The sequence below is a fragment of the Emys orbicularis genome, chromosome 1 (genome assembly GCF_028017835.1).
Source record: "Emys orbicularis isolate rEmyOrb1 chromosome 1, rEmyOrb1.hap1, whole genome shotgun sequence".
Classification (NCBI taxonomy): domain Eukaryota; kingdom Metazoa; phylum Chordata; order Testudines; family Emydidae; genus Emys; species Emys orbicularis.
Window position 1 is genome coordinate 256,705,283 of NC_088683.1, and position 16,878 is coordinate 256,722,160.

Sequence of the window (16,878 nt, forward strand, 5' to 3'; positions counted from 1 at the left end):
CTCCCCTCCCCCCCCCATCACTTGGAGTGGTTGCGCCACCCTCTCACGGACTTGCTCAGTGTTGTTGTTTTGTAAGGAAAGAAAGTTAGACGAGAATGAAAAATCATCCATAATATGGAAATTGGAAACCCTCTTTCAGCCCTAACTGTGAAATCACAAGCGTGACTCCATAAATTGTTGTCAAAGAAGTGTATTGTCATTTTCCTCAGGGGAGGCTCCACTATTTGAGCTGGCAAGTTTTCTTCTAGCCCACCACAGTCCCCAAAGAAAGTCAGCCTAGCGAGTACAAATCCATTGCACTGGGAAACTCCTATCAGGATAATACGAAAGCTTAAATTGTATTTGGGCACCTAGATGTGACTATGATTGGCAAAATAGAAATGCATATATAGATTGTTACTGGAATAAATATTTGACTGAGTATAGGGGAAATATATGTTCATGCAAAAGAAAGCAGGTTTATGTCCCACTGAGCAACATTCCAAGGCCGTATCACTGCTGTGCAAGTACATAATTGGAAAGCCCAGAAAAGTAACAGGAATTTACAATTAATTAAAAGGTGATCAAAGCTATTTCGGAAAGAGTCTAAATTAGGCCTCATCTTGCAACATCTGTTTTAAATAGGTGATATATTTTAACAATTTTTAGAGTTTTGGTGGTCATGTGGCAGATTGTACTTTTCAAGTTAGAGTACATAAAGTATTTCACCTCATTGTGACCTATTACAAAATATACATACTATGTTGCGATCATTTAGAAAGAAGACATGCTAGAAAAAATGATTTCTATGTATCTTTTTTAAAAATAAAGAATCTGTTCCTGTATGTAATTTAAATGGGACTTAAACTGTGTTTTGGAGAACAATTCTGCATTGGCAGAGAGGTGAAGTGAATGATCTTCTTTACCATCTCTGTCCTTTTGAAGCAGAAAAGAGACAGGTTACTTGAAGTTCATAGACCTTATATATATGACATAACTTGTAGTTTGCAGTGTTGTAGCCATGTTGTCCCAGGATATTTGAGAGACAAGGTGGGTGAGGTAATATTTTTTATTGGACCAACTTCTAGTGGTGAAAGCTTGTATCTTTCACCACCAGAAGTTGGTCTAATAAAAGATATTACCTCACCCACATTGTCTCTAACAACCATGACAACTAAAAGTTATATTACAGATTCCTATTGTGAAGTCACCCAACACTAAATTAATTGTAACTTAGAAAGACTCTTGTTTAAATGTACAAGATTTTATTGTAGAAAAATTTCTTATATTTCTACTTCAAGAAAAAATTAGGATTTTTTAAAATATAAATAGATGTACACAATATCTCCAGTAGGGAAACAACAAAGATAATTTAACATTTCCTTTGAAAAATCAATTGCAATTATTTCTGTGGCTATAAAGTTGTTCCCATTTTATGAGTATTCTTTTCTGTATTTTTTCAATATTTAGAAAATAAATTTGTGAAGGAAAGAACAAAGTCCCTTTCTTGTGCATATGATGCACTTCTTGTCTTATATCATCTGCAATAATCTTTTAATGATATGACTATATGTAGAGTGTGTAAAAGAGTTAAGGGTGGACTAGAAGATGTATGTGTATTTAAACTGTAGTGTCACATTGAACATGAAACAGTGATGTGCAGTCAGGGCCGGCTCCAGGCACCAGCTGAGCAAGCTGGTGCTTGGGGCGGCAGATTGTTGGAGGCGGCATTCTGCCCAATCCTAGGGCGGCACAGCCGCTTTTTTTGTTGTTGTTGTTCTTGTTCCGCTCCAGCCGCCCTGTAGGGGGCGGCGGCGCAGAGAACCAGAGCGCCCTGCAGGGCAGGCCTCTTCCTTCCCTCCCTGCCGACCGGAGCGGAGCCCTCGCGGCAGGCGGCAGGAGGCGGCGCAGCGGGAGGGGCCGCGTGGCAGCGTCCCTGCTGTAGCCCTGGCCGCCCCCTTCTCTCTCTCTCCCGCCTGTTCCCTCCCCCTCCAGCCGGTCCCCCCGCGCTCCGGCTGCGCCGCAGGTTTTTTTTTTTTTTAAAGCCAGAGCCGGCCCTGTGTGCAGTAGAATACATTATAAAAGCTTGTTCTAATAATCAGGTATTAGCAAGTCAATGCGTCACTGTACACTGTTGTTAAATACTAGGGTGAGCAAATTATGAAGTGTTTTCCCAGATAACTTAGTTATCTACCCAGAAACATAACTTGTACTGTACTAACTATGATGAGTAAAAGAGATGTATTGAAACCCAAAGAGAGTTTGATTTTTTTTAAAAAGTTACTTTATGTACAGCAGAGAATAATGCTAAAACACATTGGTAGCAGATTTTTGTTCTCTTTCAAACCTCTTTCCCCCAACTCCTGTATTCTCCAGAAGTATCCTCTGGGAACATAGAGCTATGGTTTGCCGCAACTCATTGCCATTGAGAAAAACATTTCATGGTTCCTATAAACCCTATTTTCTACTGAATAAAAGTAGCCAATTAAATTGGTTAATATAAACATCTCTTCTATTGTCAGAACATATTAAAGCTTTTGATTAGATTTACAAAAACTTTTTGTAAACTCATAATATTGAGTGAATCTCTTGCTTGGCTTCTTTATCAGTTTTATTTCCTTTTGAGCTCACTTTTTCTGAAAGCAACAGTGAACAAGTTCCCAGTGTTAAAATTGAAAAGTGCTTTGTAACTTTAACTGCCTTAAATAATCAACTGGAAAACACTATTGTTCACTAGCACTAGAAATTAATTAGGAAAAATCTTAAGTCAACTGTTAAACTTTTTAGATATTTCTCAAGGCCTTTATTTACAGAATCTCTGATTTTTGTATGACTCATCCCTTTGAAACATATTTTATCATTAATGGTAGACTTTTTTTCAGCGAATAGACCCAATTGTCATAACAGTAGTATTTTAGAGTTTTTAACCAAATAATTCTGAATTTAATGGGAAATACCTGGAGATCAAACAATTTTCGTACAAAACAATTGTGTGTACGTGAGCAGGAACACAAATTTGAATTTATTGTTGCCAGAATATTTGCTACTAAAATGTACATACAGATGCTGTCATTTCAGTTTCCAGAAGTGCTGTCTTTTTAACTGCAGAAGAGCAAGGCTTTGTCTTCCTTTAATTCTGAAGTGAAACTTGTCACACACCAAGAAAACTAAACCCCTTTAAAAGATAGGTATTAGTAGTAGATTGCTGAAACAAACTTCTGGATTAGCTTCATTGGCTTTCCTGCTTCTTTTGCATCCCAAAGCATAAGCTTAAATCGTCTCAGAAGGACAAGGTCCGCCAGTTTATGGCATTTACCCAGGCTGGTGAAAGGACTGCTATATATTGCTTAATGCAGAATGAGTGGAAACTAGAAGTGGCAACAGACAACTACTTCCAGAACCCAGACTTGTACTACAAAGAATCCATGAAAAATTCAATAGACAGAAAGAAATTAGAACAATTGTATAACAGGTACAAAGGTAAGGATCACTCTTTTAACTATTTCATTTGAATTACGTTTCTACTTTACATTTTTGCCACTGATAACATCTTTTAAGACTGCTAATGCAATATCCTACTTTTAATTTTCTATCTGTATGTAGCTGTAATAGGAGATTCTCTGGAATGTAAGGGTGTTTTTTTTCCTTCTTCTTCTTCTTGCATGTCTTATGTTCCCTATGGAAGTCCAAAATTTTGTTTTATAAAGTATAAATCACCTTAACAATAGGAAGGACTGCATATGAAGTTAGAAAAAAAAATAGACTAAAATCAGTTACTTATGGACTTGACCATGGCTCTGTACAAGCACATTATGCATAGTATTTGATCTCTTGTCCATGAAATCTGTTAAGGAATTTTGGTATGTGATGTTACTTTGCATGGTAAAATTATGGCTGTAATTTCTCTATTAAATGTTTAAGTATAGTTGAGATAAAAGGGGGTAATCTTTTATTTTAAACCACAAGAACACTTTCAGCTACAAGAAAGGCTCTGATAACACTATTAAGCAAGGAAACTCAGAATTAAGGTTGAAACTCCATCCTTAATTTACCCTTTGTGCTTGCATATTACATCATAAATGATATGCCAGATCACCTGCTGTTTAGATATGCTAGGAAAAACATACTCACAAGGAAGTGAATTAAAGGTGGAGTTGTGTTTTATTTTCCATTTCTTTTTTATTTTATGGTAGTGTTTAAAAGAAGAGGAAAAATAAAAGGGGAAAAAATGGCCATGGAAGTGTAAGAATTGACGTGATCCAGTGTAAGAGCTCCTTTTGAAATGTTAATATTTTATATTAATGCATGTAAATGTTTATTGAATAGAATGAAGCAGCTCTGAATCATTACTATCTGTTGCTTAAATCTAAATCTTCTAGACATTTTTTTAAATGGATATTTGACCAGACTTTTGTCTAGTCTGAATCCTTTTTAAACCTACTATATGGTTATGATTTTTGCCAGAATTGCTTTGTATGTACATTAGTCTCTTTCATATTAATAACTACACTATTTTGAAAGGTTTTGAACACCATAAAGGCTTGTTCCATATTACAGACAGATGATCTTCAAAATTTCATTTTAAAAACATAAGGTTGCATTGAGTTGTATGAGCACAGAGATTGAGGCAAACTGGAACATTTGTGTGTACTTGTAGAAGTTTACTAAACCACTTACTTGGTTTAATTTTGCTTTTATTTATATCAGTCCTTGGCTTTTGTTTGCCAATTTTAAAGGAAGCTGAGGTTAAAAATATATATATATTTACATTCTGAACGGTTACCTATACTTGAATACTGAAGGAATTTTATGAATCTTATTTAGCTTTCATTATTTGTGCTGTTTACTTTTCTACTTCATTTCAGTTTGTTGAAAGAAAATAGTCTAGTCAGTTTTGTTGTTTTCATGCATCAGCACAATATTGCAACGTTGTTAGGACTGAAAAGGCTGTAAGGACATATGTAAATCTAAACAAATTTTCAGATAAATTAATAAGGGGAAAATGTATCATGAAAGCGTTTCTATTCATATTAGTATTTTTAAACATCTTTTTCTTTTGTTAAACAGAAACTAAATTTTGTACCTTAGCTGCCTGGCCAGGGTTCCTTTTTAAGCCCTTAGAAAGGGTTTGTTTATAGAACCTAAAGAAAAATGTGTAGATGGCATCATGTTTGAAATGTGAGATGACACATCTTTCATTGTCCAACTGTACTATCGTTTAAGTGTTTTTTTGCTTTTTTAGTGAGTAACATCCAAATCAAATCAATGCATGTTCATTTTTATTATTCCCTCAGTTGCCCAGATACACCTCTACCCTGATATAATGCAACCTGATATAACACGAATTCGGATATAACGCGGTAAAGCAGCGCTCCTGGAGGGGCGGGGCTGCGCACTCCGGCAGATCAAACCAAGTTCGATATAATGTGGTTTCACCTATAACGCAGTAAGATTTTTTTGGCTCCCGAGGACAGTGTTATATCGAGGTAGAGGTGTATTGTGAATACTAACACTAAGAGTGGGATCTTGTCGTCTTTGAAGCCAGTGGGAGTTTTACCATTGGCTTCACTGGAGACCAAATTTCACCGGAAATATTATAAGAATAATTTTAAAACTTAATAAATCAAGATATTCTCTTGGAGCCTGATCCTTACAACACACTAGATAGCTTTACTCTTTCCTCCAACACTTAGTTCCATCGATTTCAGTGGAATTACACCCGGGAGAAAGATAAGCAAGTAGTAACTGCTGCATCAAGTCCTTATTTAATTATTGGCTACTTTTAATCTTTAGTCATTCAGAAACCTCTGGGAAACCAAAGCGATGTTAAAATGAAGCTGCATTTTAAGGCCCTGATCTTGCAGTCTGATCAGATTGCAGGATCAGGGTCTAATAAAGGACTGAACAGTTGAAGTCTATACCAATTAGTTATCCAAAATATCAAACTTAAAAGAATATTTCAGTTGCATTTTAACTGTAGCTGTAATATAGTAAGCTATTGTAATTAAAGAAAAACTTATGACTCGTTGCATTTAAATTTGGGGAAAACAGTTCTGTATTTTGAGTAGTACATATTGTATATGAAAAATAGAAGGATAACTTTGAAGATACTACTTGTGTGTAACCATAGTACATTTTTAAGAGAATCCTGCATTATAGTGTAATTGCTATTCTATAGCAAAATAAAATAGTTGTCATGCCTGTATAGTACAGTAACTGCTTCTTTTTAATCATTTCTTAGGGTCAGACTAATTAAAAATCCAATATAATTTTCATGAAGGATTTGTTTGGGGGTTTTGTTTGTTTGGGGTTTTTTGTTAGATTTAGTTTTCCATATTAAATGTTTATAATTATGTTCGTGACATAAACTGACACTGGCAATTACAATGTGTGATTCTATCCTAAGTGGTAACCACTTCTTATTAAACAGTTATGTACGTCACAGTGGTCCTGAATGGCCTCATCTAGGTTGAGGCCTGTTGTGCTAGGCACTAAATAAACATTGTGTCTCATTGATTTGATCACTCTGCAAGTATTTAAAACAAACAAAAAAATACCCCCTCACTTCCAGCCTCCCAAATTAACCCTGGGCTCTGAAATTTAAGTTCTTCCCTTCTCATACATCACTACCAGGAAAAAGAATATGTAGCTAAATTTGGTGTTTCTCCTTCATCTGTTGTAGTGTTCTAACCAGCAAATGCCTTATCTACTTGTGCATTTTATAGCACTCTGAGTATAATCCATTTCAGTATTTCTTCCCTATAGTTAGGCAGTTCCACCTATTGTTTTTGTGGGTCTTTCACACAGCAATGGGGAGAAGGGGAAAATATCTAAGGGGTAATCATTATTTTTAAAAATAATTTAAAAAACCACAAAAATTGGCAGGGGGTCTTTGGAAGATATACCTTTTAACTCACTTTTTGAAATAGACTAGATTTCAAATTGATGTCCTAATTAAGAATGAATATATTTGAGAAGTACTCGTACAATAGCTTCTGCACTGCAGCATATCAAAACTGTTCAGATCATTAGTCTGTAGGAAAGTTTTTAATATGTTTTGTAATACTTTTTATATTTTTGACTGCAGACCCACAGGATGAAAATAAAATTGGTATTGATGGAATTCAGCAGTTTTGTGATGATTTAAGCCTGGACCCTGCCAGTATCAGCGTCTTGGTCATAGCATGGAAGTTCAGGGCAGCCACTCAATGTGAATTCAGTAAAAAGGAATTTGTAGATGGCATGACAGAGTTGGGGTGAGTGTATCAGTTTTCTTTGTAGTTAAAAACTTTTTAGGGCCTGAGCCAACTCCCACTGAAGTCAATGGAAAGCTGGATCAGACGTCAAGCTTTTAAAACATTCCATGGATTTGCTCCGTGCTACCCTTAATTTAGACTGAATTGACTTACTCTCCAGTCTCCACTTCTCCAGTCTACATTCTCCCTGTCACTTTCTTCTAAGTTTGTTTGTGCATTTTTGTTCACTTGTTCTGGGTATTTATCTTAATAATGTCTTTTCTTCACATCTCATCTTAATTTGTCTGATTCTTTGCCGTTTCCTCACTCACCATAGCTAGTAGGAAAATACTTCTATATTTCAGTTTCCTCTTAGTTTTTCCTTCACCATAAGTCTTCCCTTTTATTTGTATGATAGTTGCTTTACCCAGTTCTGTGAAGTGTTCTCTCTTTATTCCACCTTTATGGACCATGAATCCCAGAAGTTAGTATTTTTGCTAGAATGCTGCAATAGCAACATTCTAAACATCTGCTAATGGTCTAATTAGATTAAAATAAATATTTCTGTGATATTAAACTTAAGAACTCCAGCTGTAGTTATTTGTATAAGGTAGCACCTAGGAACCCCAGTCATGGACCAGAGCCCCATTGTGGTAGGCACTGCACAAACACATAATAAAAAGACAATACCTGTCCCCAGAGAGCTTACAGCGTAAGCAAAATGTAAACAGAAACAGAGGTGAAATGACTTGCTGAAGATTACATAGCAAGTCATTGGCATGGCTGGGAATAGAATCCAGGTCTTTTGACTCCCAGTTCAGTGACCTTTACACTATACTATATTGCCACTCCAATTAGGTAAATTTGTTATGTAGTCTGAAAAATGATTTTGTGAAAAGTGGTATTGTGTGGTTCCATATTCATTTTTTACTGAGTGGCTTCCATTGCTGATTTGCTCAAACTGCAAATTTAAACGATTTGTCTCACTAAACCAGGAATTTTAAATTGAGCTGTATTCCTGCAGTTTCTCTCAGCACTACTAGTAACTGTTTTCATTTCAGAAGCATCTATCACTGTAGTAGCTGAATGTTCCAGTGGGATGAAATTTCTACAACTCAAATTTAGCTGACAATTTTGAAGCTAAATTAGCTACAGTACACTCCAGCTCATGCTTTCATGACTGTGTTGCCTCTGCAAAGCTAACTATAGTAAAATAAGCAAAGAGTTTTAAGAAGCTACACTTCTGAATGTGACTATAGCTCATTTGCATAATGTGTGCATCTGAGTTTTACCAAAATTTCACTGAAGCATCATGCGCTTTTTCTTGATTTCCTTTCCCATAATGACTGACTTAGATAGTCATGGCAGTAGTGATTCTTTCTAATTAGCCTGCTCTTCGTGTCTGATTGATTTAGGGATGCCCAGTAATGGAAGTAAATAGTTCAGGAGTTGAAATCTCATCTCTGCTAACTTTTGTTTATATCCCCATATTATTGATTGAAACTATGAACCCCAGCCTGGGAGAAAGGGAAGAGCTACTGAACACGCTTCTTCTTACCTCTCCCCTTTCAAGTTGTTAGGGCTTATGCAAAGTCATTACAGGCATAGAACCTAGGTCTCCAACATGACAAAACCCAGTCTTATTCACTGCCTTTCAGAGTGACTAAATCAGTTTTCATTATCCTATCTGTAACTGCTATACACCACACGCCTCCCAGAACCAATGATAGAATCCAGGATTCATGTGACCACTTTACCACCAATTTTGTACTTTTGAAAACTATGATTTGTAAACTATGACGTGAATTGCCAAAATATACATTTCACATTTCAGTAATTTGTTACACATTTTGCTTGTGTCACCCATTGGTCAGTGTGTATGTTGACCTATGGATGCAAGTCTGTGACAACTCTGAGAGCCTGGCTCTTTAGCACAAGCATGCTTTTAGTTCTGGAGGTCATCTGTTCAATGCCTGGTTTTGGCCAAGATGGCAGCCATCACCCTTGCAGGTTCACAAAAATATGTGTCCAGGCTTAAAACTGGCACTTTAATGCAAAACCTTAACATTGACCTCAGTAGGGCTAAGGCAAAATAATTTCCCAGATGCATAGAATGTGTGATAGTCAGATGTTTTAATCTGTTGATATAAAAGCATATGAGGTCACTGTTAAGGCTTTGTGTTGAGTGCATATTTGATGAAGTAGGGGGTATGTATTGCTTTTGGCTGTCAGTTGAAAAGTGGAAGTGAAAGCCTTAGGGAAACGGTTGTAGCAATATGAAGGTGGGAAAGAATGTGTACGTTTTTTCCATTTTTCTAAGCAGGAAGGATTGATTTAAATCAAACCTATTTAAATCAGCAAGTAGGAACCTTGGTTTAAATAATCTATTTTAATTGTGTTTTGCATTTTTACTTCAGTTATTTTCTTAAAGAAAGGTTTATTCTTATTGGCTGGTAACCATTAAAACAAGTTGATTTGGAACTAAATAGAGCCTTTTCACTAATTTTGTGCTGCTTTTTGCTAACCAGGAAGATTCACTATATCTGTGCACATTTATTTAAGCAGTTGCATTGCTTAACTTGCATTTATTCAGATTCTTAATGTTCACTTTTTTATTCTGTTGGAAAATGGTGAATGATATATTTCTTATTTACTTGATGATGATTAATTTTTTTACTTGTGATTTGTCTCAGCCTCTATTTGGATGGATACTCAAATTCAATTAAAATGCACAAAAACAGGATTTAAAAAAAATTAAATAAAACTACCTTCAATGCGCTAGATCAGTGGTTTTCAAACTTTTTTTCTGGCGACCCAGCTGAAGAAAATTGTTGATGCCCGTGACCCAACGGAGCTTGGGGTGTGGGAGGGGCTCAGGGCTGGGGCAGAGGGATAGGGTGTGGGGTGGGGCTGGGAATGAGGGGTTCAGGGTGTGGGAAGGGGTCCTGGGCTGGGGTTAGGGTACGGAAGGGGTTTAGGGCTCTGGGCTGGGGGTGCAGGCTGTGGAGCAGGGCTTGGGGATGAAGGGTTTGGGGTGCAGGAAGGGGCTCCAGGTTTTGGGGGGCTCAGGGCTGGGGCAGGGAATTGGGGCACGGAGTTACCTCAGGCAGCTCCCAGTCAGCAGAGCAGCGGGGGTGCTAAGGCCGGCTGCTGCCTGTCCTGGCACCGCGAACCGCGCTGCGCCCCGGAAGCGGCCAGCAGCAGGTCCGGCTCCTAGGCAGAGGCACGCAAGCGGCTCCACACGGCTCTCACCTGCAGGCGCTGGGCTCCCCCACCCCTCCCCCCAGCTCCCATTGGCCAGTTCTCAGGGCAGGGGCAATGCACAGAGCCCCATGCCGCCCCCCGCCTAGGAGCCGGAACTACTGCTGGCTGCTTCCAGGGTACAGCGCGGTGTCAGAATAGGTAGGAACTAGCCTGCCCTAGCCGGGGAGCACTGCCAATGGGATTTTTAACAGCCCAGTCAGCAGTGCTGACCAGAGCCACCGCGACCCAGTGCCTTACGTTCCGCAACCCAGTACTGCGTCACCACCCACAGTTTGAAAACCACTGTGCTAGATACATAGCTTTTTTCTTATCAGACATGTTTTGTATTTAAAACATACTGATTTATTAAAGAAGGGAAGTATTATCTGTAATTAATGAATTGAACTGATTGATTGTTTCTGGCCACTATGTCCTTCAAAATTTTAGAACTAGTAGACCTCATCCTCTTACACCTAGCTTTTATTCATAGATTGGAAGAGGATAGCAAGCTTTCCTTCTTTTTTAACTCCCAATTGGTTTCTCAACTTTAAATGAACTTGTCATTGAACTGAACTAGGAGAATGAACTGAAATAGAGAAAATATTCTCTCTGCACTGCTGTCAAAAGCTAGTTTAGCACTTCAGCAAACTCTGAGTCCAGAGGCTTAGCCCGTGACTTCCACCAATTCAGTGGACTGACTTTCTTTAAAATATGGCAGCAAAAATGTACTGCTTAATATTATTTTTGTATTTAATGTAAATGATATTAATAATTTGTAATAAGGTTAGGCCTTAGCATAAGTTATCTATTTTAAATGGTTTACTTAAAAAAATCTGTATATAATTTAAACCAAAAAAAATCTGATTTTTTATCACTAATTTTTATCCATCCTACTTTTAAGGTTTTATATGGGTGGGATTTATCTTACTGCAACCTTAGCTGTCTCTAAATGTTTGTTTGCTAATTGTGCAGTACATAAGCTCCATCTTTCTAGATGTTCTCTGTATTGGTCATATTAGTATTCTGAGAACCTGTGAGAGATGAGGTATCTGGGGTTGAAGTTAGGGCAACAGTAGTGGAAATGGTTAGAGCCCTGCAAAACCACAGGTATCCCCTTTATATCTGTGGACCATTTCTGCAGATAGCGCGGATGCGGATATAAATTTTGTATCCACGCAGGGCTCTGATGGTAAGAGCTGGGCGAGCAGCTGTGAGGACCACCTGCCCTGGGCAGGAGGCTGGGGGGCAGGGACACTGGGCGGGGGGGCTGCTTGGTCCCCATGCCCAGGGCAGGTGGAAGGTCCGCTGCGGCACCCCACAGCTGCCTGCCTGGCTCTTACCGTGGCTGGGCTGCGCCTCCAAGCTGCCCTAGCCAGAGCTGGATTGGGGAAAGCCATACTGGCAACTGTGGGGAGCCTGGGTCTCTCCACCTGCCCAGGGCAGAGTGGCTGGGGAGGCAGGGATGCTGGGTGGAGGGGCTGGAAAGCAGAGACACTGAGTGGGGGGGCAGAGACACGGGCCGGGGGCTGCTCGGGCCCCCAGCCCAGGACAGGTGGAGGGTCTGCTGCAACTCCGCACAGCTGTCCACCTGGCTCTTATTGTGGCTGGGCTCTGGCTCTGAGCCACCTCCCTGGCCGGAGCCAGGTCAGGGAGAGCCATGCTGGTACCTGTGGGGAGCTTGGGTCCCTCCGCCTGCCCTGGGTGGACACTGGGCGGGAGGTTGCTCGGGCCCGCCGGCCAGGGCAGGTGGAGGGTCTGCCGTGGCTCCCCACAGCTGCTAGCGTGTCTCTCCCGACCTGGCTCCAGCTGGGGAGGGAAGCGGCTCGGAGCTGCAGCCCAGCCACCGTAAGAGCTGGGCGGGCAGCTGTGGGGAGCCATGGCGGACCCTCCACCTGCCCTGGGCGGAGCCCCCGGGCAGTTCCATAGGTCTCCCCCCCCAGCCAGGCCAGCATGGAGCCCAGCCAGGGAGCTGTGGGGAGCTGCGGCAGACCTGCCCATGGTGCGGGGGAGGGAGGGGACTGCGAATAGCCCCCAACCATGTCCCCAGGCTCCCTGCCCAGACCCTCCACCTGCCCTCGGTCGCAACTTCGTGCAGGCTCTCCCCAGCTGCCCACGCGGCTCTCCCTGACCTCGCTCTGGCGCGGGGATGCCTCAGAGCCTCAGCCCAGCCCCCCGTGTAGAGCCCTGCATTTATCACTGACAGGAATTATATATTAGGGCTGTCGATTAATCACAGTTAACTCACGCGATTTACTCAAAAAATTAATCATGATTAGTCACACTGTTAAATAATAGAATACCTATTGAAATTTATTTCATATTTTGGATGGTTTTTTTTACATTTTCAAATATATTGATTTCTATTACCACACAGAATACAAAGTGTACAGTGCTCACTTTATATTATTTATTTTTGATTACAAATATTTGCACTATAAAGATGATAAATAAAAGAAATAGTATTTTTCAGTTCACCTCATACAAGTACTGTAGTGCAATCTCTTTCTTATGAAAGTGTAACTTACAAATGCAGATTTTTGTTACATAACTAGACTCAAAAATAAAACAATGTAAAACTTTAGAGTCTACAAGTCCATTCAGTCCTACTTCGTGTTCAGCCAGTTACTAAGACAAGCAAGTTTGTTTAAATTTACAGGAGATACTGCTGCCTGCTTCTCACTTTCAGGTGACATTGTAAATAAGAACAGGCGTTCGCATGGCACTTTTGTAGCCAGCGTTGCAAGGTATTTATGTGCCAGATATGCTAAACATTTTTATGCCCCTTCATGCTTCAGCCACCATTTCAGAGGACATGCTTCCATGCTGATGACGCTTGTTTAAAAAAATAATGCATTAATTAAATTTATGACTGAACTCCTTAGGGGAGAATTGTCCACATTCTGCCATATATTTCATGTTACAGCAGTCTTGGATGACCCAGCACATGTTCGTTTTAAGAACACTTTCATAGCAGATTTGACAAAATGCAAAGAAGGTACCAATGTGAGATTTCTAAAAATAGCTGCAGCACTCAACCCAAGGTTTAAGAATCTGAAGTGCCGTCCAAAATCTGAGAGGAGCGAGGTGTGGAGCAGGCTTTTACAAATCTTAAAAGAGCAACACTCAGATGAGGAAACTACAGAACCCAAACCACCAAAAAAGGAAATCAGCCTTCTGCTGGTGACGTCTGACTCAGATGATGAAAATGAACATGCATCGGTCCACTCTGCTGTGGATTGTTATCGAGCAGAACCATCATCAGCATGGAAGCATGTCCTCTGGAATGGTGGTTGAAGCATGAAGGGACATATGAATCTTTAGCTCATCTGACATGCAAATATCTTGTGACGCTGGCTACAACAGTGCCATGCGAACGCCTGTTCTCACTTTCAGGTGACATTTTAAACAAGTAGTGGTCAGCATTGTTGTCAGATGCTACCGGTGTGGTGCTCTGCTTTCTCCTGTGTTGATATCACTCGGCTGCGTGCGTGTGTTCCCTCTGTGTGCGGTCCCAGCTCTGCAGATAGCTGACACAGCAAACCCGACAAGAACCCCCAATAACCACAGAGTCTAGTAAGGTACGAAGGCACCTCGGCCAGGTTTATTGCGACCCTGACACAATTGCAGTTCCCTGTAGGTTTCTTAGCCTAATTCAGGGCATACTACGAGACAGTGCCGCTCGGCAATGGACTCAGCTCAGTCAGTGGCGGGACTTTCCACTGCCCCCTCGGCTGGACAAAGATACCGCCCCAGGGATACATTCTTATACACAGGTACAAACAAGTTATACATCACTCCTGACGTATTGAGGTGCAACCCCTCTACGCAGCAAGGTACAACCCCTCTACGTAGTAAGGTGCCGCCTCTCACCTTGTACATGTTGGTTCGATCAAAACAACTCTATCCATCATTTTACCCTTTTGCCCCTGTCATTGGGATGGGTCGGCCTGTTCCATGTTATCTGTGGAATGTTCCAGTATAGTATGTGTTCTGATATCTGGTGTTCAGTACCTTTTAGGTATGTCTCTTTTTGCAGCATCAGCCCTTTCCCTGCCAGCTTCTGTGAGCAGGGCCTGCCTCTGGCTCACAGCTTAACTTTGCTTTATGTTAGCAAAGCCCTGACCATTACTTTAGTTCAGGCCTTAGGCCTCATACCGGGCCTCTGATACTAAGGTTTATATCTCAGGGCCTCCTCTTACTACAAGCATCATCTCCTGCAAATTGTAACCAAACTTGTTTGTCTGAGCGATTGTCTGAAGTAGGACTTAGTGGACTTCTAGGCTCTAAAGTTTTACATTGTATTATTTTTGAATGCAATTATTTTCTGTATATAATTCTACATTTGTAAGTTCAACTTTCCTGATAAGATTGCACTACGGTACTTGAAAAATTGAATCGAAAAATACTATTTTGTTTTTTTTGTTAGTGCAAATATTTGAAATAAAAATAAATATAAAGTGAACACTGAACAGTTTGTATTCTGTGTTGTAATTGAAATCAATATATTTGAAAATGTAGAAAACATCCAAAAACATTTAAATAAACAGTATTATATTATTGTTTAACAGCACGATTAATCACTTGACAGCCCCCCCCCCCCCCCCCCCACACACACACACCTGTTTCATGGAAAAGATGTATCAAATACGTTCTTCTCATGTTGACTGATCCACTCCCAGAAGGGTCACATTGAGTTCCATTAATTGAGATTGTTGTAGAGGTGCGTGAAGAGCTTTGGCCTGTGACTTGATCCCATATCTCTCGTTGCTAATAAAATTTAGGTTGGTTTGAGATTGTTGTACTGCAGGAAGATACTAATAAGGTGCCAACTTCTGTAAAACACAAGTGTTTATTAGGCCCCTGCTCAAGAAACCATTTGTTGCTTGTGATCTCATCAATTCCTAACCTCTTTCTAAGCTTTCCTTTTTGGGTAAGGAATGGATATGGAAAAAAGGGAATGAAAAAACTTTGATGTCATATGAAGTCCTCTTATTTATTTTATCCCTTTCATTCTTGCTTTTGGCTAGAGACTGTTAGGATAATTGCTTGATTATCTAACATTGGGCAGCAGTAGGTGTTCATGCTGATTCTTTTTAAACTTGCCAGCAGACTTTAGTGGTTTCACCTCTTCCTGGTGGTATTGCTCTTCTGCGCTGAGAGCTGTTTTAGACAGAATTCTGCTCAACACATATGTGTGTGTAGCTGACCAATAGTCTCATGGTCTGGCCATTGATATGCTGATCATAGGTGGCTTGACACCTTTCTTGCTGAACCCAGGTGCTGCAGTCTCTTTGCTTTCCTAACAGTAGGCATAGATTAGGAATTAGATGAAAGGAAAATGATTGAGGCTTGATCCAGACAAAACGATACTGCCAGAAAGTCTCTAGAGTATGGCACCTGTCTCCATTATTTAGGGAGTTGACCTACCCTTCAGACAAGAAGTTCTTGATGTAAAGAAGTGTTCGAATCTCTGATTGCTCATTATCAGAGTGTATTGGAAGTCAAAGATGTTATTTTAGCTGCACTACATAAGGCAGTTGTGACCATTTCTCCAAGACGTGATCTTTGCCATGACTATCCATGTCTTTCACCTTCAAAATAGATTTCATCAAGGTGCTCTAATAAAGTTATTCTTGAAGTTTCAGCTGATTTAAAAAAAAATGAAGCTGTCTGCCTGCTGGCAATTTTACCGGGAATAAATTTATTAAGGTAATTCTCTGAAAACTATATTGTTGCCAAGGGGAGGTGGAACCACGGGGAGAGGGTGGCATGGAGGTGAAAGGCAATGCTGGCTAGTGCCCTGTTGTGTAATATAGAATATGTGGGCCAAAGGTGTTAACGTAAACCAGTCACTGTCCAACATTAAACAGTGTTAAACAAGATTTGGGGTTTGTTATACAGAGACCACAGCCTGTTTAGTACCATGGCAAACACACCATTAAAAATCCTTTAAACTTTCTATTAAAGATAAAAGAAAAAAGGAAAAACAGTTCAAGCATTTTAAATCTTAAGTATTAAGGCTTTCATTTTAACAGTATCTCTTGTTCCCTTTCTCTTTAGCTGGAGAAAGCTTTTAGAAGGAAAACCCCTGTTGTTTAACAGTCTCTAAGAAGGTATCAAAGATATTAATAACTATCCTTTTGGGGGAAAGAGAAGAGGTTAGTTGAGATGAGCTGGAGCTGTTGTTAGTCTGATCCTATTTCATCCCAGGTGGTGGTTGTCAGCTCTACCGGCTCCAGCTGAATCCCAATGTCATATGGGTCCCTCTCTTTGACCTCTGGTCAGAACATCTCTCAGGATCAGGATGACAAAGCATAGGATCTCAGAAGATGGTAGGGGTGGCAGCCATGATAATGAAGCTTGCTCTAGTAGCGTGTTTTTCTCTACATAGTCTCGTTCTTTAAGGACCCAGAAAAGGAGT

General features: G+C 40.1%; 1 protein-coding gene across 1 annotated transcript in view; it reads left to right on the top strand.

Moving 5' to 3' along the window:
- Positions 1–16,878, top strand: part of DCUN1D2 (defective in cullin neddylation 1 domain containing 2) — a 56,005-nt gene that overhangs the window by 690 nt on the left and 38,437 nt on the right. The window contains exons 2-3 of the mRNA XM_065413912.1: positions 3,243–3,459; positions 7,067–7,235. Coding sequence (XP_065269984.1) covers positions 3,243–3,459; positions 7,067–7,235 — 386 coding nt within the window. The remainder of the gene's footprint in view (positions 1–3,242; positions 3,460–7,066; positions 7,236–16,878) is intronic.